The sequence below is a fragment of the Globicephala melas genome, chromosome 17 (genome assembly GCF_963455315.2).
Source record: "Globicephala melas chromosome 17, mGloMel1.2, whole genome shotgun sequence".
Taxonomy (NCBI): domain Eukaryota; kingdom Metazoa; phylum Chordata; class Mammalia; order Artiodactyla; family Delphinidae; genus Globicephala; species Globicephala melas.
In genome coordinates, this window is record NC_083330.1 from 61,674,132 (window position 1) to 61,701,786 (window position 27,655).

Sequence of the window (27,655 nt, forward strand, 5' to 3'; positions counted from 1 at the left end):
GACCCAACACAACCAAAAATAAAAAAAAAATAAAAAAAACAGCCCAGTCAAACATCTTCAAAATTCTATCCTGACATGAAAACTGTGATTACCAATAACAGGTCTAAAATGATACTCACTCAGTTGATGGTACACAGGCTTATGCAATCCTTGAAGTTTAACTGATGCCAGGGCAGCAAGTTTGCCAGGGGGCTGCATTTTCCCATCTAAGAGATACCAAACTCGAGCAAAAGTGGCCCATTGCTTGAAAAGACAGAAGAGGAAACAAAGAAAATTCTAATTAAATGGAAACAGCTGAGTTTGCTATTATATACCATCACACATAATCTACAGTTAACATCAATAATTATTATGAAAAAAGATCCTATCACTAAATAATTTTTTTGTTCTCATTTCTATTTCTGGAAAAGGGGGATCTGTTCTCATTACTCTGCAAAGATTAACACAGTGATCTTTCCTGCTTGCTTTTCTATTAGCAATATGGGTTATGCTCTTTTAAAAACATTCCAAAGATATTATTTCCCTTTACATTATGACTTATATTTTTTGTACCGCATAGAATAGAATCTGGAGGGGTCACGAAAAGCTCTTATGAAAGTAGAAGTTGTTTATGAAGGTCTTCAAAAATATTTTGAGATTGGAAGGTACATTAACATTGAAAGATGAGTGGCCAATTATGAACTGAAGACTATTCAGGAGTTTAATTCCAAGGGAGAGTTACATAGCAGAATGTAGCTGGAAAAGCATAGATGGATGATGTTGAATAAACTTAAATTTTAAAACACTGCCTTAGATAGACATCTTAGGCTGGCTCAGGACTAAACCGCTGTCTTTGTGTCCATCACTGCCTTCCAACTCTAAGAAAAGCACAGGCCAGAAAGATCTTGATCAGATGCTTTCTCTATGGATATACACAAGCAGCCAAACAGTGCTGGCAAAAGTACAACTAGGCTCTCTGGTTTTATCTTAAATTTAATTATCACAAATCTCAAATCAGCTTCTAAAACTGCTTACCAATCTGCTGTTTTCCTGTTCTCATTCTTCTAGTCTCTACCCCATTCCCCTTTTATATCTTTTGTCAAGTTTATTTCATATATTTTGATGCCATTGTAAATGGTATTGTATTTTTAATTTAAATTTCTGATTGTTGCTAGTATATAGAAATGTACTACATTTTTGTATTTTGGTCTTGTACCCTGCAACCTTGCTAAACTCATTTATCAGTTCTAGTAACTTTTTGTAAATTCCAGTTTTTACATAGATGATCATGTTCTTTGCAAATAAAGAGCTTCTAGCCCATATACTTTCCATACCTCTCTCAGCTTATGAACTAAAAAAAAAAAAAAAAATTCAATTCAATTGTCTACAGGACAATCTTGTTTCTTCAATAAACTGTAAGAAAAAAAGACAGGAAAAGGAACCTATTATTAAGAGAGACATAAAAAAAATAGCAACTTATTGCTACTTTGGATCCTAATCCAAAGGAAGAAACCGTAAAAATATTACATATTTATATAATATACATGATATGTGTAAGAAAATTGGAAACTTGAACACATACTGGATATTTGATGATACTAAGGAATTGCTGTTAAATTTCCATTTAGCTTTGATAAATGGTAATGGGATTTTTTAAAAAATCCTTATCTTGTAAAGAACATATTGAAATATTTACTGATGAAATAATATGAGTCTGAGATTTACCTCAAATTCATAAGTAAGAGAAATAAATGAATGGGGGTACAGATTAAATGATATTGGCTGTGAGATTTTTGAAATTGGGTGGTATCTACTTTTATGTATGATTAAAATTATCCATAAAAAAAACAAACTCCTGACCTCCCTTCCCTACCAGCGACTGCCTCATTTCTTTCCTCTTCTTTGTAGCAAACTCTTGCAAAGAGTTGTCTTTACTTTAATTTGTCTCTCCTCATTCTCTCTTCAACCTACTCCACCCTGGCTTTTATCTTCCCACACCATCACCAGCACACTACTGCCTGCCAAGTTTACCATGACCTTCACATTACTAAATCCACTGGTCAATTCTAAGTCTTTGACACAGTTGATCATTCCCCTCTCCCAGGTATTCTTTCTTCACTTGATTTCCAGGACACCACCCTCTATTGCTTTGTTTTGTTTTGTTTTCCTGTCATGCTAGTTCTCTCTTTCTCTTGCCTCTGAAATGTTGAAATGTTCCAGAACTGTTCTTGGTCCTCCTCTCTTCTCTTTACACATTTCCACACAGGCTTCATCCAGACCCATAACTTTAAATGCCATTTGTATGTTTATGATTCCCTAATTTACATCTCCAGCCTGGACCTCTTTCCTGAACTCTACACTTGCATTCAATTGCCCACCTGGCATATACACTACAGTGCTTTTTAAACCATATGCAGCAGAAGACTAGTTTTTCCCCAATCCACTGCAGACCAATACCTGATAGAAAAAACAAAACAAAAAACAAAACCTTTGATAAAACAATTAAAATACTGCCACAATGTCAAATTGCTACAGTTTTGTTGCGGAGCACTGGCTCCAGACGCGCAGGCTCAGCGGCCATGGCTCACGGGCCCAGCCGCTCCGCGGCATGTGGGATCTTCCCGGACCGGGGCACGAACCCGTGTCCCCTGCATCGATAGGCGGACTCTCAACCACTGCGCCACCAGGGAAGCCCTGCTACAGTTTTTTAATGTTTAATTTTACTTCCTGTATTTACCTCATTAGGGACAGGTAACAAACAGTCCAAGGAAGGAATCACACTTGGAGCAGGACTAGACTAAGAGGCGGCTTAGACCAACTCCTGCTCTTCCTCCTGAAACCTGCTTCAATCTCAGCCTTGCCTATCTCAGTTGATGGAACGTTCTTCCGGTTGTTGAAACAAAAAACCCTGGAATAATCCTTGTTTTTTCTTTTGCTGTCGGCGCACATACAGTCCTGCAGGAAATCCTGTTGGCTCCACCTTCAAACGGAACGTGACCACTTTTCAATACTACACAGTTACTAAGTCTGGTTTGTGCCACCATCATGTCTAGCCGGGATTATTTCAATAGCCTCCAAACAGATTCTTTGGTTCTCTTCTCCACCAATCCCCATCTCTGTACAGTCTACTCTCGACTCAGCAGTCGGAATGCTCCTTTTAACACTTAAGCGAGATCATGTTACTCCCCTTATTTTGCTCAGTAAATCAAACTCTTACAATAGTCTACAATGCCCTATATGATCCAGCTTATTACCTCTCTGACCTTCCCTCCTTCTTCCCGACCGGGGGGGGGGGGGGAGAAACACGAGAGGGGTTGACTGAAAAGGGGAGGGTAGGAGTACCAAGAAAACGACAGCAAGTGGTGGTCAGAATCACCACCCTTTGTGCTTCACCGAAGCATCTCCTGGCCCAAGGACCCGGCTTCCCATCCTACTCAGCTTCACTAAATCCGACCTCCTTCTGTCAGCGTAATGAATGCCATCGAGCTACAAGAGTCCGATCTCACCTGGGGCGCCCTAGAAAAACTCGACATGTTTCCCCAGTAGCAGGACAGTCCTTTTTCCAGGATCCAAGACCTGTCCCGCAGCATCAAGGGCCCGGCGGGAAACGCATGCAGCCGAACATGTCAGATCCTAGACAAGCCAGCACTCGTCTGCTTCTCTGCTTTTCCTGCATCTCCTCCAATCTTGCCACCGTAGCAGCTTCGTCATGAAGGGAGGAAATGATCTAGTTATTGAGAGAATAACCCCCGAAAGTAACTCGCTTGCTGGAAAAGCTGCGGAAAACCAATGGAGGGCACACAGTTTCCAGCCGACCTAAGTAGAAGGAACCGGAAGTGCGTCAGTAGCGCGGGCCTGTTTGGATGTGGAAGCAGAGACCTGAAACGGGGCCTCAGCCCTGAGAGATGGATCGGTACCTACTCCTAGTGATCTGGGAGGAAGAAAAAGTCCCGTCGGCGGCGAGTGCGGTGGCGGAGCATGGGCCAGGGGCTTCGTCCTCTGAGGGTACCGAGAAACAGCCAGGTAAGCGCTGGGCTGAGAAAGAGCGGGAGCGGCTTGCAGGGAGGAGAAAAAAATTGTGATCAAGTTCTGCTGGAGTGACCTGTATGGAGTTGTCCCAGGAAGCTGTGACTCTATCTGGGATCGACCTGGTACGGGCTGATAAAAATATTTTCTCCGTAGAAAAAATAGGGACAAAATTGTGGATGTAAGATTCCAGCGCTCATAAGTTTCCGACACAGTAACTATTTAACTGTATAAATTCCCTACGCCTTGGAAATGGAATTTCTGTTCTTTGGACATATATGCATTCAATAGGTAGTTCTGCCTCCTGTGTTCCAAATGCAGGTAATACAGAAAGGAACAAGATGGAAAAGGATCTTACTTTCCTAGAGTTTACATCCTAACGGGAGGAGACGTTCCACACATAAACTAAGTTAAAAAACAAATTATAGGGCTTCCCTGGTGGCGCAGTGGTTGAGGGTCCGCCTGCCGATGCAGGGGACGCGGGTTCGTGCCCCGGTGCGGGAGGGTCCCGCATGCCGCGGAGCGGCTGGGCCCGTAGGCCATGGCCGCTGGGCCTGCGCGTCCGGAGCCTGTGCTCCGCGGCGGGAGTGGGCCGCAGCGGTGACAGGCCCGCGTACCGCAAAAAAACAAACAAAACAAATTATAAATTTAAGACAATTACGACCGTTTGAGAATGCACAGCTTTTTAGTGCTCCTGTCTAGAATCTGTATTGCGTTTTTTTTTTAAGTTTTTTTTTTTCTTTTTTGCGGTATGCGGGCCTCTCACTGTTGTGGCCTCTCCCGTTGTGGAGCATAGGCTCCGAACGCACAGGCTCAGCGGCCATGGCTCACGGGCCCAGCCGCTCTGCGGCATGTGGGATCTTCCCGGACCGGGGCACGAACCCGCGTCCCCTTCATCAGCAGGCAGACTCTCAACCACTGCGCCACCAGGGAAGCCCTGTATTGCATTTTATTTAGCTTGTTTTGATAAAGCGGCGCTTTGAGGAGGAAGTGTATGGGGTTGTGTACAGAGTATTGTAACAAGATTTTCCTTCTCCGTTTAAAATTATTCTTTTGGGGGAATTTTGGATTTGTGTTAACTGGCAGGCATGTGCAAACCGGGAGCTTTACCTATTTTCTCTGCTTGCTTTAGATTTATTATATCAAAACTTGAACAGAGTGTAGTTCTTTTATGTACAATATAGTGTACTTGAGAATCTCTGATGGTGAAACTGGAATAGGTCTACATTGTGTAACTCTTGAACCCAGTTGACTTTGTTTTTTTCTTTTTCAGACTTAAGAGCAGCAAATGTTTATCACCTCCTGAAAAGAAGCATTAATGCTTCAATTAATCCAGAAGGTAGTACCTTCCCTGGTAAGTAAAACATAAACCCCTCTTTTCACTGGCACAGCATTTGCATTGGAAATAAATTTAATTAATCTCGTCACATGGGAGTCCAAGAAACACTTGTTGACTGTGTACAAGTCACTGGGATAGGGAAGCAATGAAATAAATACAAAATGGAAAAGACGCTATCCCTCTCTTCCTGATGCTTGGATGTCATAAAGTTGTTATGAAAATTATTTTAGGGTCTCAGTTTGAGTTTTGTTCCCTTTATGAGATTTTCTTGCCCATCTTCAGCTCCATATAAGATAGAGTAATGTGGCATTATAAGGAGGATTTGTGGTTTTGTCATGAGTACAAATACATCATTAATCTTATACCCATTTCCTTACCTTTTATTTTTCCATCCTTACCTCTTACTGATTCTTTTAAAAGCACTTCATAATTGTTAAACTCAGTAATCTTTTCTCCATTCTTATCTGCTTTAACTTTTTCAAAGTATTTGACTTTTTTAAAAATAAAATACTCTTTACTTTGTAAAAATCTTTTCTCCTTTGGTTTCTATTGGCATTATACAGATCCATGTATTTACATCTTTGTTAGTTATCCTCTTTTTTTCTTCCTTTTCTTGGCCTCTATCTGAGAGTGTCTTTCAGAGGCTCAGAAAAAAGGAGATATCAAAACAGGTCTAAAAGCTGAAGGAAGTTTCTGGAGATGTCAGGGAGAGTGTGCTTGTTTTGATACCTTTATAGTTCGCATGACTGTACAATCTGTTCCTTTCTCTTTCATCAGAGAACCTGTCTCTTGGGTTTCAACTGTCACCTTTGGGACATTATTTATACTATCTATATGCTACCTTAGCCAGTTTGCCAAGTGCTGGTAATACTCATTAATTTTTCAAGTTGGTATAATTTAAGTCAGTACTAGTATTGCAAGAAAGATTTTGATGGACTATGACATGTTCAATTAAGAACATGTGATTAGTTGCCTGTAAGACTGCAAAGTGAAAATATTTTGTAAAAGTTGGATACATGTGTCAGGAACTGCAAAGGAGAGTGAAGCTGGAGAAACAGATTATAGAGTCATCAACATATAGATGTCAGTTCAAGCCATGAGAAAGGATGGGATTGTTTTGGATAGTGAGAATAGCAGAAAATCTTGAAATGAATCCCAGTATTTAAAGGAGCTGAACACCAGTTTTTAAAGGAATGAGAAGGAGCAGTGGGAAAGATAGGTTCCACAGAAAGCAAATGTTTTCGGGAGAAAGTAGTCAAATGTGTCATTTTCGATTCCTTTCTTAGTCTTACGTTGAGAGGTCAAGTACCAACAGGACTAACTGTTAAATTTAGAAACACATTAGTCATTGGTGACTTTGGTAAGTGTAGTTTCAATGGCATGTTGGAGACAGAAGAACAGATTAAATTGGATTAGAAGGGGAATAGAAAAGGTAAACAGGAAATAGAGACAGTCAAGTGTAGATAGTGCTTTTAGAAAGTTTATCTTCCTGAAGAGTAAAGAAAGAGATATAGTAGTAACTGGAAAAGGTAGGTGAATTTAAAAGTGATTAAAAAAAAATTTGAAAAATACTTGTGCATATTTAAATGCTAATGGGAAGGAAATGACAGAGAAGGAGAGATTGAAGATGCAGGAAAGTCAGTGGCCTGGGGTCCCGGCAGAAGTCTGAGGGATAACCTTGATCAGAAGGGTAGTGCCTCTTACATGTAACAGGGAAGAATGAGGAAAGACCTAATGGGAATGCAGGAAGGGCAATATGTTTGCTGACAGGATGTTATGGGAGTTATAATGGCTTCTGTTTTCTTTATTTTTTTATTTTTAATTTTTTAAATAAATTTATTTATTTATTTTTGGCTACGTTGGGTCTTCGTTGCTGTGCATGCGCTTTCTCTAGTTGCGGTGAGCAGGGGCTACTCTTTGTTGTCATGCACGGGCTTCTCATTGCAGTGGCTTCTCTTGTTGCAGAGCGCGGGCTCTAGGCCCGTAGGCTTCAGTAGTTGCAGCACATGGGCTCAGTGGTTGCAGCACAGGGGCCCTAGAGTTCGCGGGCTTCAATGGTTATGGCACGTGTGCTCCGTAGCTGTGGCTCGTGGGCTCTAGAGTGCAGGCTCAGTAGTTGTGGTGCATGGGCTTAGTTGCTCTGCGGCATGTGGGAACTTCCCAGACCAGGGCTTGAACCCGTGTCCCCTGCATTGACAGGCGTATTCTTAACCACTGCACCAGCAGGAAAGCCCGGCTTCTATTTTCTTAAGGAAGTAGGAGGTAAAGTCTTCTGAGATTTTGGCAGTAACTGGTAATGGGCACTTAGCATCATTCTTAGCTTCCATGAGTTCGGCTCAGTTATCACATTTCTCCTTCTCCCTCCTTTGAATACAATTTCTGTAGCTCTAAATTCTTCATTGCTCTTTTGATTCACACCCTGGGGTGACCCTTAATTTTGTATCTTCATGTAATATTCCAGCCTCCAAGAAGAGCATCTTCTTTATCTCTAGGCTGAAGTTACTCTTTAACTCCTCTCTCTTTGGCAAGGCTGAACCAAACCTTCATGGTCTTTGAGGAGGGAACCATTTTCCTTAAAATGACTTGCACGGTTTTGTATTACTCAAGAGTAATCGAGTGGGTGTATTTTTCAACATCTTTATAGTAGATTTTAGTGTTTGACATGATGATTAATATAATGATGTAGATTTTGAATTGTGATGAACTAAAGCAGAGTATTCATAGTGAGTGAATAATTTTGCTCTTTAGGCAGCTTCTCCTGTTTGAATTTTTAGCAGAGATTTTTAAAGATCCATATTTTTTATATATATATATATATATATTAAAATTACATAACTCTCTAAGTATGTATGCTATAACATCTGCTTATTTGTGGTATGCCTTTCTTCTAATAAGTATGATTTTGTTTTCAAGGCTGTTTGGTAGGCGGTATACCAGGTTCCAGGAAGTGGTTCTTTGCAGTGCAGGCAATATGTGGATTTTATCAGGTAATATAAATAAGAAAATAGTCACTAGTGAGTGTCTTTGTTAATATAAATAATTCCATGAACCCATTATTTAATGCAATCTTTTGCTATATTAGTTTTGTAGTTCTGACTGGGAAGAGATACATTTTGGTGTGGAAAAAGATGAAATTGAAGATGTTCTTCAAAGAAATATCGAAGAATGTTTGAGTGCTGTTGAGTGTTTTGAGGACGAAGATAGTAATAGCAGGGAATCATTATCCTTGGCTGAGTATGCTTATGTACTTTCTATCATGTCTTTAAAATATTTGACATTAGATAGTATTTTAGCCGTGAGAGTGAAGATTTGATATGTTAGCAGCTATAGTGAGGGAATTTTACATAATTCAAATTTTCAACTCTTTGTTTTGGAAGACAGGCAATTTGGGCCTTTTATTTGAATAAAATTCTTTAAAATGCACAAACTGGTATCTGAAAACGTTTAGCTTCTTAAGCTTGCATAATTGCAGGAATCATAAAAATTGATATTTTTATTAATATGTCACTTTCTTGAAGCAAACTTCTGCCTGATGTTATATTTCAAGAGCTTGAATAGAAACTTTATTTAAGGTTAATAACTGGCATTCAAACCACAGTATCATTTTCATTTTGCTGTTTGAGACTGAAATATATGATTTCTTCAATTTATATGTATCTTCAGCATTTCAGGCACCTTTAAAATCCATAGTTTCTGAGGTGTATGTAGATGATTGAATTCACTTTTAGGTTTTTTGAATTGTGGTGCAGTATATAAGATGATCCAGGTGATGTGAGTTTTGATAATTTTTTTTCTTCATGAAATATAGCATCTCTGAACCATAATTCATTCTTGTCATTTCAGTCTTCTGTAATACTTCATTACAAAAAACTCCTTTGTTTATTTTAATATTCAAATATTATACTTCTATAAATTGCTGCAGATTTTCAAATTGTGTTTTCCTGTTTTCAAATTATATTTATTTATACTGATTAATGAACGGAGACATTGTAGAACCATAGAAAAGGCATTTTAACAGAGGCTAATAGAAGTGGTCTCTAATTATATAATCTTGGGCCAGTCACTTAACTTCTCTGGTGCTTTATTTTCTCATCTGTAAAGTGTTGAGATCCTTTTAGATGATTTCTAAGATGCCTTCTAGCCTTAGGGCTCTTACCATTCCATATGTTTTCTCACCACTATTAGAAGATGGCAAGTATAAAAGTGATTATTTCTAGTAAGTGACCTAATAATTATGTCCACAAGAGGGAGCTTGAAAACTATACTTTACCGTAAGGCGCCTTAAATTTTTTAGACAATGGTGAGTTTATAATAAAGGATTTAAATACCTTTATGTTATATAATAAACTATCTTGAGAAAAAAAATTCATCATATGGGTAAAATGAATAGATTTTAAAGAATTGGAGGAGAGTATCATATTTTCCTGTCAGGGCTGTTATGTGCCATTCAGAGAAAAGCAGTAGCCTTCTTTATTAAATACTTAGTAATACCTTACTTTTAAGGTTCAGAAAAATGGTCTATTAGTTATGATTTATATTTAATATACTAGATATAATTTAGGGAAGGCTTTTTTCCCCTTTTTTGTTAATGCTGTTTGTTTGTTTTGGGGGTGTGGCTAAGAACTTGGACTCAGGGTAATCCTAGCTTCCACAGCTACAGCTTATGTGGACTTTAGGTGAATTATTTAAAGTGAGGATAAAAATAGTATTATAGTAATGCCTCATGGGATTGTCATGAGGATCAAATGAGATAATGCTGAATGCTAAGTATTTAATAGTGTATGGCACATAGATCCATTTAATTAATATTACCTATTATGATTATATGTAATGTGTGTATATATATTTTTTCCTAACCTACTGTTTTATTTTAGCCTATATGAAGAATCTGCAGAAAATTTGCATCAGTTATCAGACAAACTTCCTGCTCCTGGTAATATTTTATGACTACTTTCAATAATTTGTACCTTATCTTACACTTTCTGTGAATGAGTGATAAATTCATTCTTTATGCTCGTGTTCTCACTTCTAACTTTGAAATGAAAAATGAAAAATAATTTTCTATATGAAGTTGTTAAAAATCATACTCTACTACTTTAATAAAGTACCTTGTTGAGACATCACAATTTTCTTAATTGTTTTCATTTACTTAGACAAAAATTAGAACTTAAGAAATTACTTATCTGTTTCCTTCTTCAGTTACTACTGAAGAAGCAGCTTTGCACTGTATATACCATTGTTTTCCACAATGTTCTATAGAACTCTACTCCCATGAGCAAATCCTGGAAAAAGAAGTTCTTTAACCTAGATCATTTGGATAACATACTTTTATGGTGTGAAGTCACTATACATATTATCAAATAGAAAGTCATGCAGTAAAAGAAGCCCTTGACTCAGCATTTTTTTACACAATCCATTTTTTTCCTATAATAGAAAGCATATTTTATGAAATACTGCATCATACTATTCTTAAAACTGTATTTTGTCTTAAATTAATCTTCCTTTGTGTGAATCAAGTAGCTGATTCATCTAAAGCTTGGTACGCTTTGGCATCCACAAATACTTTTGAATACTTTTCTGAATATTTTCATTATTGGAGGTCATTTATTAGGCAGATAGTTGTTGTGTCTGTTATATGTCAGGCGTCGTACTAGGAGCTGAGTATACAATGATGAGTAAAGCATATGTGATTATCATAAAGGACTTTATAGCTCACAGTCTAATCCTTATATTCAAGATTATATTTTAGTATAAGAGATCCTATATGGAAGATAACTGAATACATTGATAAACAAACGTGTCTGATTTTTATATGAAGTTCAAAATATGGAATGTACAGTTGCTATTTTGGCAAATTGGAATACTTTCATTATCAAACTTTTATTTGGTTTCTGTTTCATTTTGATTTTTCTGGTCCTTCAGTAAAATTTATCATTTTATAAAATTTAAAGTTTCATGAAGTTAACCTTCTTTCTCAGGAACCAATGATGTTGTCAGTATAATTGAGTTTTCTGAGTGTTTTATTGTTCTTTAAAAAGAGAAATAATTTATTTGAACATTACAGTTTTATACTAATTCATTCCCTTTTATATAACAAAATAAAGTATAGAAGAACATAATGAATTGCACAGGTTTTTTTCCCTCTGTTCAGTACAACAATAGCATTGATGATCTCAAGAGCAATGTATAATTAACCACTGACACATAATTGGCAAGTAATTATGATATAGTTCATTGTTTTTCTGGCATATGCTAGCTATTTCAAGGTAACATGGCTTTAAATCAAATGTGAACATTTAAAAATTTTGAACTCCTGAAGATGTATATTGTTTTGAAGAATTTCAGCAATTAAAGTTAAAATCCTTCTTCATCTTCTAAATAAACGTAAAATTCAGTTGTTCAAGGTACTGTTTTGAGACATTTCAGATCTAACATCTTTTTTTTAAATTTATTTTTATTTATTTATTTTTTGAACTTATTTATTTTATGTATGTATTTTTTTGGCTGCACTGGGTCTTCATTGCTGTGCACGGGCTTTCTCTAGTTGTGGCTAGCGGGGGCTACTCTTGGTTGCGGTGTGCGGACTTCTCACTGCGGTGGCCTCTCTCGTTGCGGAGCACGGGCTCTAGGCGCGTGGGCTTCAGTAGTTGTGGCTCATGGGCTCTAGAATGCAGGCTCAGTAGTTGTGGCATACGGGCCTAGCTGCTCCATGGCATGTGGGATCTTCCCAGACCTGGGCTCGAACCCGCGTCCCCTGCATCGGCAGGCGGACTCCCAACCACTGCGCCACCAGGGAAGCCCCCAGATCTAACATCTTTAAAAAATTATAGTTAATCAACTATGCTGCAATATAAAATAAAAATGTTTTTAAAAAATTACAAAAATGCCTTTATCTCTTTCTAGGTAGAGCAATGATAGATATAATACTGTTGCCTTCTGACAAAGATCCACCTAAATTGAGAGACTGTTTGCCTACTGTAGGAGCATTAAAACATTTGAAGGAATGGTATTCAGCAAAAATTACCATAGCAGGAAATCATTGTGAAACGTAAGCTTCTTTGTTCATATTTGACCACTATCTGTGTTGTCCGCTTTTACAATTAACTTGCTACCCTGTTTTTAATAGACCCAGCCTTTGAAGATTTTTTAAAATGTGACAAGATAGTTTTATGTCATACTGTGATTAGAGATTTATCTGTTGAGAAGAACCTACATTTTTCTTATTTCATACTTTATATTTCTGAGAAGTTTTAAGTTTTTAGTAACTGTTGTTGATGCTTTCTTACAACTATTATTGAGCATTAATTCTCCAAACACATTATGTGTTTTTAAATAGGTTTGTATTGTCCAGTGAACACCGAGATAAATACCATGGATACATGGATACACCAGATTTATAATGTCATATTTGTTTTTTGTTTTATGTGCAATGTAGAAATAAATATATACTGTTGTGTTTTATGACATTTTAGTAAGGATCAACTGTGTATTACAGTTTTGATCCTTAAATGAGTATTAGATTTGTTAACTTCATGATTTTCTTCACTCAGCAGTTGTTTATTGAGCACTATCTTTATGCCAAGCACAGCAATATATACTGATAATAAGAAAGTGAGATTTGATCTTTTTCATTGAAATACAGGGAGGAACAGGAATGCAAATAGTCATGATAGTCTGTGATAAGTGCTATTATGAAATTCCATACAAAACTGTGTGGGAACAATTGAGGAGAGCAGTTCTCCTTTTGAAGATAAGAATTCATTCAATCTGTGTATATGTGTGTACATATGTGTATATCTGATGTTAAAATTAATAAATAATAATAGGACAATCTGTTCATCTGTAGTATTAAGGGTAATTACTCATAATTCAAGGGGATGTTGAGATTAAATGAACACACGATAGCAACTTCTTCAGAGACTGACTTAATGAATGTTCTATAATATTAGTTGATAAAAGCAGCAATATAAACTTTGCATTTTTGCCTGTTTGGCTTGTAGCTAACTATAACCATTAAATCTAAGTCAAATTTAAAACCCTATATTTAATTATCATAAACTTTTATTTATAGAAGTTGTCAGAAAATTGCCGAATACCTTTCTGCTAATATTGTGTCTTTACAAGATCTCAGAAATGCTATTGATTCAAAGGAGTTATGGAGGGGAAAGATTCAGATATGGGAAAGGAAGGTAAGTGGATTTCTGTTATCACAGTTTGCAAAGCAGGCCTTTCGACCTTATTTACAACACAGATAGTTTAAATGAATCCTAATGAAAAGGTACCATATAAAGATGTTCTAGAAAAGCACTATCTAAATAGAACTTTCTTCATTAATGGAAATGTTCTGAATTTATCCTTATACAATAGTCCACTGGCTTCATGTTGCTACTAGCACTTTATACTTGACTACTTCAAACACAGAACTGAATCTTTTACTATATTTTACTTTAATTAATTTAAATTTAAATAGTGACTGTGATTGTTTTGGGCACTGCAGTTCTAGAATGTAACATTCTTTTAAAGCAGAATTTAATATTAGTTGAGTTCATGTTTATCCAAGCTGCTTTAGTTCATTGCATATGTAAACTCCTGGAAAACTGCTTAGAACATGTTTTCTTACCTATGATACCACCTTAAGTGATCAGTGCTTTCTGCTAACCAGCTGATTTTGAACAATTTTTTTTTTAACCTTACTAGACCCCAGATTTCTCAACTATAAGATGAGAATATTAGATTAAACCCCGCTAATGTTAAATTTCTATGAGGCTCCAATTCTATTTTGCAATCCCTTACCGTGAATGAATATGTTTGGTGGTTTTTATAAGCTGTGTCCATGTCGAAATCAGTGTTCCTGGTATTTTATGTGTTTCTGTCTATAGGCAAAACTAAAAGAAAGTTTCTTAATGTTTGTTTAGTATGGGAGCACGAGTAGTTCGTTGTGTTCCTATAAAGATTTATTGTACTAATTACTAGACTTTTTTTTTCCTTTTCAATTCACTCTTAATTATAGTTTAATAAAACTTCTAATAAGACAACAGGAATTAACATGGCTGGGCCCTTCTTGTTGATTTGCACGCCAGCTCTTCTTTATCTCGGGGAAGTTAAATCTGCAGATAAATCTTCTTTGCAAGTGGTTTTAGTGTAAACAAGTCATATAGCCTACAAGAAGAATGCAGGATACAATTAGCTAGGAGAATTACTTTTGTATACATTTTTTGAAATTGCATGTCTACATACGGACAGATAATGGCAGGGTTCTGTGATTCTTTTATTCTTTTATGGATAAGAAATTAAATGTCCATATCTCCCCAGGCTGCATTTAAAACTTGAAATCACTTTTTTTGGTGGAGAATAGCTTTTAGCCTAGGGGCATTATAGTGATTAAGGACATAGATTCTAGAGTTAAGATTGCCTGCATTCAAATCCTAATTCTGTTTCTTGCTAGTTTTATGTGAAATGTTAGATAATATTTAGCCTCTTGGTGCCACAGTTATCTTTATCTGTAAGACAGGTATAATAGTAGTTCCTAACTCAGATTTTTATGAGGTTTAAATTATTTAAAGCACAAAGTAACCATTCAGTAAGTGTTACCTATCATTGTCATTACCATTACTGTTAGTACCCCTATTATTACTACTTCTGCAGGAATTGATCTTTTTATCAACAACTTATATTGAAAGCAAACTATGTGTGAGGCACTAAGGATCTAGTGGTGAATGAGACAAGCAAGTTCTATTTTTGCAGAACTTAAGACAGTAGGAAGCAGGTACTGAACAACTATATGTAAAGGGGGTTGCTTTGTTCTCTGGTTGCGGAGAATGGGCTTAGTATCCTCTTGTGGGCTAGTGAAAGGCCAAGGAGAGCTTTTCATGAAAAATTCATGTGAAAGTTGAAATACGAATGATATGTACATAAATGGAAGAACTGCATTTTGAACTGAGGATCAAAAATAAATTTACATATGGTTTTCCTCTCAACTTTTACATTGCAATAAGATGTATTAATCTTTGTAACTTAATTCATGATGCCTGTAACTGTGTTCTCTTCGTTTCTTTTCAGTTTGGATGTGAAATTAGTTTTCCTGAATTTTGTTTAAAGGGAGTCACACCTAAGAATTTTAGTACATCTAATTTAAAAACTTGCTTTCTTGACAAAAAGATAATACCATCAAAGGATAAGAGTATTTTGCCAAAGGTAATCTATGTTTAATTGTTTTTGCCATCATCTATTCATGAATATTTTATAAGATATGTTTGAATCTTTAATTAACATTACTAATATATGTGCTTAAGTGTGCTCACTTGCATAACTTTTACTATAATTATAATTAAGTGCTTAAATTATACTGTATTATCAGTATTGAATGTTGGCAAAACTATCATTGTTTTAAATTGTTTTCAAAATGGAACGATCCTAACTTTAGATCAGTATAGGCCTGAAACCACTTATTTATTTTTTTTTTTTTTTTGCGGTACGTGGGCCTCTCACTGTTGTGGCCTCTCTCGTTGCGGAGCACAGGCTCCGGACGCGCAGGCTCAGCGGCCATGGCTCACGGGCCCAGCCGCTCCGCGGCATGTGGGATCTTCCCGGACCGGGTCACGAACCCGTGTCCCCTGCATTGGCAGGCGGACTCTCAACCACTGCGCCACCAGGGAAGCCCCTGAAACCACTTTTGATTTGAACTTTACCATGTGACCTTTCTAAGACTCAGTTTGAAGGGCGTATGATACAGTGGAAAGAGAACAGGCTTTGATGTTAGGTAGACCTCGGTTTGAAACCTGACTTTGTCACCTATGAGGTATTGTCACCTTGGGTAGATTGATTAATTCATTTATGAAATGGAGATAGTAATAAACACTATCTTACAAAATTATGAGGGTTAAATGAAGTAAGAGCTTAGCATCTGATATAGGGCCTGACATTTGCTTCATTTACAGTTTAAGAGGTATTGATTCTTGTCCCATGTCTCCATAGATTTATTCTTAAAATGCAAGTAATTATAAAGTATAATAATTAAGAGGGGTTTGGTTCGCTTTTTTTTTCACATTGGACAAATAATAGAAGAAGAAGTATTTATATAGAAGCACTTTAGAAATTCACTTTGAAGGATGCATTTCAAGAATGCACAAAACATAGTGGTCATGAAGTTGCAAGGATGTCAGATTGATGGGTAATATTTTCTGATCAAAGGGTGGTACAAAAGACATATTTCTGATGTTGACACATTTCCTAATAGTTCAGAATTACTTACTTTAAGTAACTTACCATGACCATCTTTCACAGGAATATTAAATTCTTTTCTAAAGATTATAATCATAAGATTGATGACCTCAACTTTTCTTCTTTGGTAGTACACCATTCAAGTATGAATAATGTGTCTGATTTTTGCTGCTATTGAGAGAAATTTAGGGTTCAACGTCTTAAATAAATGTAAGCCTCTCTATGCATAAACAAATACATGCATACATACATATATATATATACACACTAGGTGTGTGTATACACACATACACATACATACACATAATCATATATGATGAAATTACTCAGCTTTCTGCAAGTTTAAAACTTTGTGTGTTTGAAGATGTGTTTGCTTTTCTTTGCCCTTCTTGTGAAGCACTCTAGCCCCAACTCTTGAATTACCTTCTTCACTAGCTCACTCTTAGTTTAGTTTTAGACTCTATCCAAAGAAATACTGAATTTTATTTCTCTGAGTGGAGCTTTCTTTGTTAATTAGTATTCTTGTTTTACTAGTTCTCTCTTTAATTACTTTAGTATTTCCTCCAAGGACTTTGTTTTGTTTTTTGTTTTTTTTTTTTAATCTCAGCATTCCAAAGTTCATCCTGGAGTGTCTTTTCTTTCTCTTTCTCAGTTTCGCAGACCCTCTTCAACATCCTAGCCTCCTGGCTTATCTGTCTGTCTTCCTAGAGATAAACAGGAAAAGTTGAGAACTCTTGTCCTCTGTTGCTTGCCTCTTTCTATACTCATTTTCCTCCTGTTAAAACTCTTTCCAGTTAGTAAGAAATCTCCATATCTCTCCACTTGGAAAGGTAGAATTGATACGGAAGAAATTCTTATCTTTGATAGAGAATTAAGTGTTTGTCTTGCATAATATGTAAATACGTGCTTTTTAAGACCCATTTTAAAGATTTAAACCCTGATCACTAATTTGTTCACTTTCATTTTATTTATAGTATTTAAAGTCTTACATAATTTTAATTTCTTTTTTAGGTTTTTCATTATTATGGCCCTGCTTTAGAATTTGTGCAGATGATAAAATTATCAGACCTACCTTCCTGCTATATGTCAGACATTGAATTTGAGTTGTATCCTTTTCATTTACATGTTCATTATAGATCACAATTTTTCTGTGTCAAGTAAGACTGTTTCCTGGTACCACCACATTTAAATATTTGCCCATACTTTTGTTGTTGTTTTTCTTTTTTATAATATCAGTATACTTTTCATTGCCATTGCTTTAAGAGAAATTCTACAACTTGCAAAAAAAGAATACTCCTTCAGGCACGATATTTATGCCTCTAGAATAGGCAGAAGACTTCCTGAAATTATTACTCATTGCTTATGGGGTAGGTAAGAGGGAGAAATGTTAGGGATCTGTGAAGAAAAACAAAATAATTTATATACTATTGGAATGTTCAGATGTTTCTCTTGCCATTGGCAGGATAGATACAAGTGCCAGTCCACTGTATCTTTTTAAATACTTAAGTAAATAAGAATGCTATCACATATGTCTGTAAATATTCAACATATTTTAGACTCTTTTTTAAGAAAATATATCTAAGAAGTTTTAGGAACAGATCTAAGAACAATATTTTATATAAAAAGAATTTGTTGTTGGCCAGAAATGAAACCCTAGTACAGTGTTCTTGAATTTTTATTCAGAAGCTCCAGTTTGTACAAATCTCTGGTTCTAATAGTTTAGAGTAATGCTATTTATAGTATCACTATTTCTTGATGTATTTTCAGAATCAGAAAAATAATTGTCCTTGGAAAGGAGTAATTGTGAGTTCCCACAGTTAAAAATGTTGATCAGTGAATTTAAGCACCTTGTGAATTGGAGAATCAAACTTATTTTAGGGAGTTGAATTATTTGACAATTACCATTTCATCATTTCTTTAACTCCTTAGTGCAGAGGACTGACAGAAAACAATACCAAACAGAATTCCAAGCTGCTGTTGGAGCAGGTTTCTTCCCTGTGTGGCAAGGTATAGAGGGTGTTTTTTTGTTTTTGTTTTGTTTTTAACTTAACATTTACAGATGTGTGAGAAAAGGGAATGTATTTTTTAAAATCTGTTTCTGTGTGATGATTTGGTTTCTTTAACTTAACATAAGGTTTTGGTCCTAATTCATGTTAAGATACTTTGGACTTTTCATAATAACCCCAAAGTCTTCTGCAGACATGAAGTGATGTTTTTTTTTTAGAAGAGATTTTCAAAAATTAGCTTCATGATGATAATTGCTTTTAGAACACATTAGGTTATTGTTAACCTGCCCCTTTCACATCTGATTTCAGTTCTGTGGCAAGATATGTATATGCTTGCATTATCTTTCTCATGGTAGGATGGGTAGGTGGAGGTGAGAAAAATGTCTCAAACTTCACTAAATTATCATTTGTAAGTTTTCAGTTCTTTTTTAATTTTGGTGATGTTTAGAAGATTTTCAGCTATTTGACTAGTTTATATATATATATTTAAAACATATAATGATATGGTAGAATTGGTATATTTAAAAAAATTTTTAACTACAACATAAAGAATTTTAAGTGGAATCATATTAAGTCAAGTACAGTTTTCAATAGGAAAAACTAAAATTTTCTTTCTGGTTATTTGCTCAACTACCTTGTTTCTATGAAAACAATTTTTAATGCACAAAATGTTCATTGGCAATATTTGCATAACATTTTCTTATTATTTTAACAACAAGTACTGAATTATCAAATAGTCCTGCAGGGAGAAAAATGATTGTTATAATTATGGTTTCCCCATGGCACTATTAATCAAATCTTGGTTATAGTTCCCTTAGAAAACTGATGTAGTAAAGAAAATATGATTTTGGCCTTAAGATGCTTGGCTATATAATAACTTAAAATTTTGACTTGCAACCTCAAAATTTTGACTTGCAGCAGTGTATCAGAGTATTTATTTGATGAAATGGCCTTTAAAGGAACAGTCTGAAGATAATGTTAGCCTGTTTTTTCACCTCTGAAGTACCCAATGTGCTACATTTTGAAATTTAAAATTTCTTTTTTTGTTTATTCAACATTAGTTCTACTTTATGCATTGTATTAGATATTAGGGCTCCAATGATGGATTGTACAGATGAAGACTCTGCCCTCATGGAACTTACATTTTGGTAGGAAAAATAGAAAATAAGAGGTATGAAGAAAATAAGCAGGCTGAGATAGGGTAGTAGGGTGGATGGTGTACTTTAAACAGGCTAATAAGATCGTACATCTCTACAGAAATTTGCACACAGAAGTCTTGTGAAGTGGTATAGTTAAAAAAAAAAACAGAAGAAGAAAAAGCACTAAGAATAAAAACAAACAAACAACTCTGTTCATATTTTAACCCAAGTAGCTAAATAGTTCACTGTGTAACCCTATCCAGGAAATGAGAATGTCATTTATCATTAGTCATCTCACCTATATTATCAAATAAGGGAGGGAGGGAATATGATATAGTAGAAAGTCTCAAGTAAAAGAACATGTACTTTAGAAAACTTTGATTTAAGTCCTAGCTCTGCCACTCACTGGTTTATAGCTTTTTAAATTGTGAACTGGAAATAATAATTCCTGTTTTGCCTATTTCAAAACGTTGTAATGAAAACCAAATTGGAATATATTTTATAAACTGTACAGTATGATACAAATGATGGTTGCTATCTAATTCTTGTCTTTGAAGTTTATGTGGCCCAAATGATAGACACACTTAAGTGAAACATTTTCCTGAAATTTATAAAGCACTAGATATCCTCTAGATATTTTGAAGTTATGATGAAATTTTTAGGAATTAGTATTATAGGTAATGTTTCAAGTCAAAATCAGACATATACCTATAATTTAACTCGGTTATAAAATAATTCTTAACCCATCTAGATATTGAAGATAGGCAACTCTAATCCTAGAAGAAAACTAAACTATTGATATCTATTAATATAGTATTTTCAATTGTTTTATTTTAAATTTGTTGTATTAGATTGTCATTTTTATTGCTTCTCGGACAATGACTGAAATATTGGACTACACTTTATCAGTCGGGGACAAATAAATAGAACTTTAAATATATGTTCCTACTTTAATTCAGCAAAGGGATAACTTTTAGAAACATACATTATGTAATTTGGCTAAATCTCTAAATGTGAAGCAGATCACTGTCCTTTTACACTGTGTCATAGTTAGTCTTTTACATTTTTGAAAAAAAAATTGAATTCCACGGTCATTCCTTGAAATAATCCCAGTGCTTCATGGTTTTCATTTATTTATTCAACTTTTCTTTTTGTTTTTTGGACTGCCTGCCAGTTGCTTGTTGCAACTGGAGAGAATACTGGAGAGAATAAAGTGGACAAGTCCCCTCCTTGGGAAGCTGTCAAAGTGCTTAAATTCTAGTGCTTTATGTGATCCTAAGTCAACTTTTGAGCTTAAAAAAGATGTTTGATTAGCCTCAGAATAAAAATAAAAGCCTTTTAGAGGAAAACTTATTTTATTAGATTAGAAAAGGCAAGATAGGGTTGTTAGGGAATCATGATGTCTATTAATCACATGGACAGGGATTATTTTTATTAAAGAGGAGAATTTATAAGGCTAAAAACATGATTGCCATAGTGCCTGCTTGTTTGGGGGTTTGCCTGCTGAAAAGACTGAATCAAAGTTTTGAAACTTGGGTTTGAAATGTTATTTGGCTGTTAAATTTTGGAATAGAATGTTAACATAAAAGGATCATCCTCAAGTCTCTCAAAGTATATCTAATGATTAGTGTATGAGTGAGAACAAGTTATCAGAATCCAAGTTTTTTGTGAATGTAGTGTGAACTATTGACATAAATTTATTTTGTAGGGAATTATAGCTTATGGGATTTAGAAAAGTTTATTTTCATATTTGTAGCAAATGTTTAATCAAAAATAGGCTGTCTCAGAAATGTGGTCACTTCCTTTGCTGATGGGTCAGGACACATTTATGTCAGGGTATAAATTATGCAATGAACTGCATTTAGTATCTTTACATTGTTAAGCTGTAACTATAATTGTAACAGTTTTATAATTGTTAAGCTATAGTTGGGCCCTGATCTGGCATACTCACATTACAGCTTTGTCACCCTTTGGGCCAGACAGTTTTGTTATGCATTTTGGTCTAAGAAGTCTTACTTAAGCAAGAAGGAAGAACTAGGACTTAGTGTTTAGGAAATTTAATATATATCTTTTATAGTTAATGATTATTTTCCATTCCTAAATATTTTTATTTTTAATATCTAATGCTTGACTATGTAAAATACATTTGACTTAAAATAAAAAGGTTATGGCTATAATAATCAAGAAAAATAAGCATATTTAATTTTACCTTCCTTGTTTTACTCCTGATAGACTTATTTTCATATTCGTTAGTTAAGAATACGTAAGTAAAAATAATAAATAGCAACTAAAAGTATTAATTAACTTTGTGTCACATATCTCATGTAACCCTTCTATCTACATAGGACAGTTAAAAGTGATTTTGCATTAGATTTGAGATTGATAGCAAATGCCTTGCCTAAATTTCCCGAAAAGTAAAAAAAAAAAAAAAAAAAAAAAAAAAAAATGTATTTATTGGGATGTACTGATTTTGTAGCTTACATTTCTAAAATAACAGGCAAAATACAGCTTTCAAGGTTGCAGTTTGTTTTATTCAGTGCTTAACAAAACTGAGAATTTACCTAAATATATTATGGTGGGTTGGGGGGACAAATATTTAACAAACCTCTGTGTGCCCAGCACTGGGAATACAAAGATGAATAAGTTGAGTTTGCTCATCAATCAGTTAGAAGCTGCTGTATGTTTTCTGGCATATGATTCATGGTTTCTCTAAATTTTATACCTACTAGCATTAAATCTCTGATATCTAGCAACAAAAGTTTTGAAATTGCCTTTAGATTCTAATTTTGAAGCCAGACCAATAATCCATCCAGTCAAAAGTTTATAAAAGTATAACTCGGTATGACAAAATCTTTTGAGGATAGAATTCGTGACCTCTCATTGATTTGCAGATATACGAAGAAATTATACCCACAACCTAAACTTAAACATTGTGAATACGGTTTTCAGAGATACATGACTCAGTGGAAGTAAAACGGATACCTGTAACTTTGAATCCTTTCTCTGTTTTCTGGCTTTTTTTTTTTTTTTGGTGGAGATAGGGCAGTGTTCTTGTTTTTTTCTTTTTTTAGTTTTTATAGTGGAATTCTTGGGAAAGAAAGTGACTAAATACGTGTTATGTAGGTGAAATATGAGTGGAAAATTGTCAGATGACACTATTTTAGAGTTGATTTCATTGTGCACTCCTAAAAATATGTTCTGTTTTATCCAGGTTGGTGCTCTTTTTGTATTGCCATGTACCATTAGTAGCATACTTACTCCTCCTCCCAGCCAGCTCAGTTCAAGAAAATGGAAGGAATATATAGCTAGAAAGCCTAAGACAATCAGTGGTAAGTAGTAAATTTTTAAGTTTTAATGGTGCCACATAAATAATGTATTTATCAACTTTGAAATGGAGATAACATTTCTTTATGAGAAAATATATTATTACTACTAATTAAGAGGACCCGTATCATTTTAAGATGTTTTTCTTATCTAACAACCTACTGCAACAGATAGTATATACAACGTTATTCATTCATAAAATATCAGTGTTCTAAAGGCAGAAATTTTGGTTAATTAGATAGTTAATTATATTAAACATGGGTTTCTTAGAGACATTTCAGGAATAAAATTTATGGAAATAGATTAATTTATTATATGGTATATTAAAAAAACAAACTTGTGATTACAATTTTCTGTAGAATTTATTTAACAGCTTTTTATATGCTATGCAGTATTCTAAGTACTTTAGAAATCTTGATTCATTTAATTTTTATAATAACGTTATAAACTTAAAATAACCTTATAAACATTTAACAGATGAGGAAATTGGGACTTGGAGAAGTTACAGAGCTATTAACTGGCAGAAACAGGATGTGAACCAAGATTCTGCCAATTAATAGCTCTAACATCTCCAAGGGTTTGAACCCAGGCACTCTGCTCTTAACCCCTGCACTGTGTTGCCTCTCTAATAATCTATTACATTCAAGATGTCATTAATTTCTATTATAAAATCAGATTATTTAGATCCAATCTCTAATACTTCATTAAGTAATTGCAGGTCAAAATGTTAGTTACTTGTCCAAAGTCACATAGCTAAAGTGTGTTCCTTCGTACTTTGTTTCAGTGTTTTCTGTTTTAATTGGACGATGATTTGTTTAGTTTAATTCTGAGCTTATACTTAGTTTTTGTGACCTGTGATATTATGGGACTAAGAACTGGAATTGAAACGTATCTACCCAGATTGTAATCTCTAGAAGTACTCTAGAACCTTAGAATTCTGAGGAATACAATTTTAAAATCAGCGGTTTACACAGTACTTTATAGGAAATAGGTGATATACTAAAATTCATTTTAGCAAGTGTTGAATCTGAAATGTAGATAATATCTATGTGGAAATTTAAAGTTAGTGTTTGAAGTTTAGATGTATATCTCTAGACGGTGGTCAGGGCAGGAGATTTAGATTTTTAGTTTACCAGCTCTTTTGTTTATCTGTTTTACAGCAAATCACCCTAAAACTAAGTGGCTTAAAAGAACAAACACTTTATTTGCTCATACTTCTGTGTTTGAGCTAGGTTCAGCTGGGCAGTTCTTCTGCCAGTCTTACCAGTGGTCACTGATATGTGGCTGCACTGAACTTGTGGATTGTTTGGAGGATGGGCTCAGATGGGATGCAGGGACAGCTGTCTTTCTCTCTCCATGTAGTCTCAACGCCTTTTCCTTGCCACGTGCTTTTTTCTTGTAATCTCTGGAGCAGGTTAGCTGGAATTTTTTACATGGCTACTCAAGATTCCAAAATGAAGAAAAATTGAGGTGACAAGGACTTTTTAAGGCTTATTCCCAAAACTGGCCAAGTGTCACTTCTGCTGTATTCTTATTTAAAGCTACTCACAAGAATGGGCCAGATTCAAGAGGGAGGTGACTATACAAGGGTCTGAATACTGGGAAGCCCCCAGTGTAAAAGTCCACCGCGGGTGTATAAAGGTGATAGTGGAAACAGGAGTGGTTGGGAAAAAACACATAGACAACATGGCTAAAGAAGAGAGCCAAGGATAGGACCTTTAGAAATACCTGAATTTAAGGTAAAGTGGAGGAAAAGTTAGAAAAGGGTTTAGTAAATGGTAGTTGGAAGACCCTAAAGAGTTATAATCATTAACATCAATATCAAAATACCATTTATTGCATAATATAGAGTATTGTGCAAAGTGTGGGAAATAAAGGGAAGTCAAACTGGGTTCTTACACTTGAGGAATTAGAGGCATGGTCCTTTTCTTTGTAAAGTTTATAGTCAAGTGAAGAAGGCACTTTGAAAAATCATTATAAATCTCTTTATCCATCAGGGTGAAAGTAAAGTGGAGGATACTTTCAGAGTGTATGACCTAACGTAGCCTTAAGAATTCAGGAAGGCTTCCTGGAGGAAGAGACATAGTTAATGTAGTTTATTGCACTGCACTAATTCGTGAAGAAATGTGGCTTTAACCCTTCTCAGCTCACAGGGAATAAGTATATACCTGGTGATTTTGGCAGATGCTAAAACAAAATCAGAAGTAGACTTACTGGGTGGCAGTAGAGTCAGTTTCACTATACTACGTGAAATCACAGGATAATATCCATTTCTCAATATTACATAGGTTTACAACTTATTAACATGAATAGTAACATCTCTTAACTAAACTTGAGTGTATTCTGGACAACCCTTTATTTGTTTTTCCTCTTGTAACTTTTTCTAAGATAATTTATTGATTTAGAATTTACTCTTAGTTTTTTTTTTTTTCATGACTTTCATTGCAACTTTAAGAAAATACCTTATCATGAGGCTTGATTTGATTTTTTTAAATTATCACCTCTTAAAATTTGGGGATTAGTATTAGTAACTTCTGAATAATAATTAGACATATATCACATGACCATCTTCGAAGCCAAGTTGTTGATTAGGCCATATCATTAAGGGCTGATTAAGCTGACACTTCACAATCTTTTTTTTTTTATCTCAGAAGTAGAAACAATCAAATTGAACAGTTGATTATTAAGTTCTATTTTACCCATAACCCTTTCTGTAGGGGAAATTATTTATCCCATTGACAGAACTTCTTTTGTAAAGAGTAGTCAAGTTTTAGCTAGTGTAAGTTTTGATGCCTCTTACATAGGAAAACGTCTTATCCCATTCATAGTGCCACTACTAATGGCCTCTCTCACTACAAAATAAGGTATTAACTATCGGCCTCCTAAATCAAAACTCTGTTTCCCCATAACCTACTGAATCATGCCCAACTGTTCTTGGCTGTCGCCTTCCTTGTCCCCTATCCTCCAGACTAAACTTTGTACTGTTTCCTAAAACTATTCCCTGGTTTTACACCTTTATCATGTTGTTATTCATGCATTCCGTCGGTCACGTTTCTATTCATGCTTTGTAGATACTATGAATTAGGTATGGTACTGCAATCTGGGGGTTGCTGGTAAGCAAGACAGACTTGGCTCATCCTCTTCTAGAATTTATCCTGTAACATAGAAAAGAGGCACTGAGGAGGGGCTGAAACAATCCCTAAGAGATATTACATAAATAAAACAAGGTGTGCAAATGTTATTATGCTACCTTTTGTGGTACAGATAACAGCTCAGATGTGTGAAGTAAGCATTTATATGTTTGTATATGCATGAAATACTCAGTTTTGCAACAGATATTTTTATTGAGCACCTACAGTATACTAGGCACTGTTTTACATGCTAGACCAGCAGTAAATTGAACAAAGAACTTGCTCTTGGGGAGCTTACATGTTAGTGGAGGTAACAGGTTTAGTTCTTGCCCCAGATAGGCATATGGCTGGGTCTCTCAGTTTCAGAAAACCTTTACTCCAAAGTCATTTTCTCATTCAGGACCTAATTTTTGCCATCCCATCTAAAATTGCAAATGGACTCTTTTCCTGACATCATCTCCATCTTCCCAGCTCTAATTTTTCTCCTTAGTGCTGATTACCATCTAATATACTAAATGTGTGTCCGTTTCTCTCACTAGAAGTGAGAAGAGACAAAGTGAAGTTTTTTTACTTTTATTCATTGCTTTATTCTCAGTGCCTGGAACAGTGCCTGACACTTAATAGGTACTCAAAAATATTTGTAAAATAATAAGTGAAATATGTAGTGTATTTCTAGTTAGTAATAACCGCTGTCTGGAAAAGTAAAGAAAGACTGAATGGACTGCAATGTGAACCAAAATTTGTGCTCCAGTTTTTATCAGTTGCTTAAGTTTAATGTATCATCCCTTGATGAAATAAAGGGATGTATCAATGTATTATACATAGGACATATGTATTAGTTTGAACCTCTCTTTGTATATCAAAAATTGTTAAAATATCAGCAATTCATATGGTTTGACCTAAAATAGAAGAACAATGCCCAATTTTAAAGAATGATTTTTAAAAGTGTTTTGCAGTGAAATACCCAGAAAGTATTATGGTACTGGGAAAAGCGTAAAAGAACTATATGAACAAATGCAATTAACTAAACCTTATTACATTTCTGAAGAAAGGCTTCTATATTTAAAACTATATTGAAAAGCCAGTTGTATAATGAAAAGAGCCTGGCTCACCATATGTTCACAGAGATGTTTTATGAAATTGTCAAAAAATTGGATGTTGATCATTGCCTAATTTTATATAACAAATGAAAAAGCTAAGGTACAGAGAAATCAACAAATTTGTCTAAGGTCACAGGGTGAGATCAGAATTTCCACTCAAGTCTTTCTACCGGTCATCCATGATCATTTCATAATCCTGAGTTCTATTGTTGCCTCATTTTTTAAAAAATTGGAATTCTTTTGAAAGGAAACATTTTAAAGGTACTCGGCAAAAAAAATTATTAGCAAGGACTAATGAAGCATTTTGAATTGAGGAAGCAAGTGCCTTCTTCATACTCAAGTCAGTGTGATCGAAGTGTTTCAAAATAGTGAGCTGAAACTAAGGTTAAAA

The 27,655-nt window shown here is 35.0% G+C and overlaps 2 protein-coding genes across 4 annotated transcripts in view; one reads left to right on the forward strand and one right to left on the reverse strand.

The window, feature by feature from the left end:
- MRPL13 (mitochondrial ribosomal protein L13) overlaps positions 1-3,719 on the reverse strand; it is a 35,897-nt gene extending 32,178 nt beyond the window's left edge. Inside the window, exons 1-2 of one of the 2 annotated variants that reach the window (XM_030875700.3) lie at positions 3,486-3,719; positions 120-243 (exon numbers count right to left, since the gene is read on the reverse strand). In XM_030875700.3, coding sequence (XP_030731560.1) covers positions 120-243; positions 3,486-3,569 — 208 coding nt within the window. In that variant the 5' untranslated portion in view covers positions 3,570-3,719. The remainder of the gene's footprint in view (positions 1-119; positions 244-3,485) is intronic. The other variant, XM_030875699.3, reaches the window with a different exon arrangement.
- Positions 3,720-3,840: 121 nt separating this feature from the next.
- MTBP (MDM2 binding protein) overlaps positions 3,841-27,655 on the forward strand; it is a 71,886-nt gene continuing 48,071 nt past the window's right edge. For both annotated transcript variants that reach the window (XM_030875691.2, XM_030875692.2), the window contains exons 1-11: positions 3,841-4,002; positions 5,279-5,359; positions 8,258-8,331; positions 8,427-8,578; positions 10,219-10,277; positions 12,248-12,392; positions 13,416-13,533; positions 15,404-15,538; positions 17,576-17,670; positions 18,499-18,571; positions 22,921-23,038. In XM_030875691.2, coding sequence (XP_030731551.1) covers positions 3,885-4,002; positions 5,279-5,359; positions 8,258-8,331; positions 8,427-8,578; positions 10,219-10,277; positions 12,248-12,392; positions 13,416-13,533; positions 15,404-15,538; positions 17,576-17,670; positions 18,499-18,571; positions 22,921-23,038 — 1,168 coding nt within the window. In that variant the 5' untranslated portion in view covers positions 3,841-3,884. The remainder of the gene's footprint in view (positions 4,003-5,278; positions 5,360-8,257; positions 8,332-8,426; positions 8,579-10,218; positions 10,278-12,247; positions 12,393-13,415; positions 13,534-15,403; positions 15,539-17,575; positions 17,671-18,498; positions 18,572-22,920; positions 23,039-27,655) is intronic.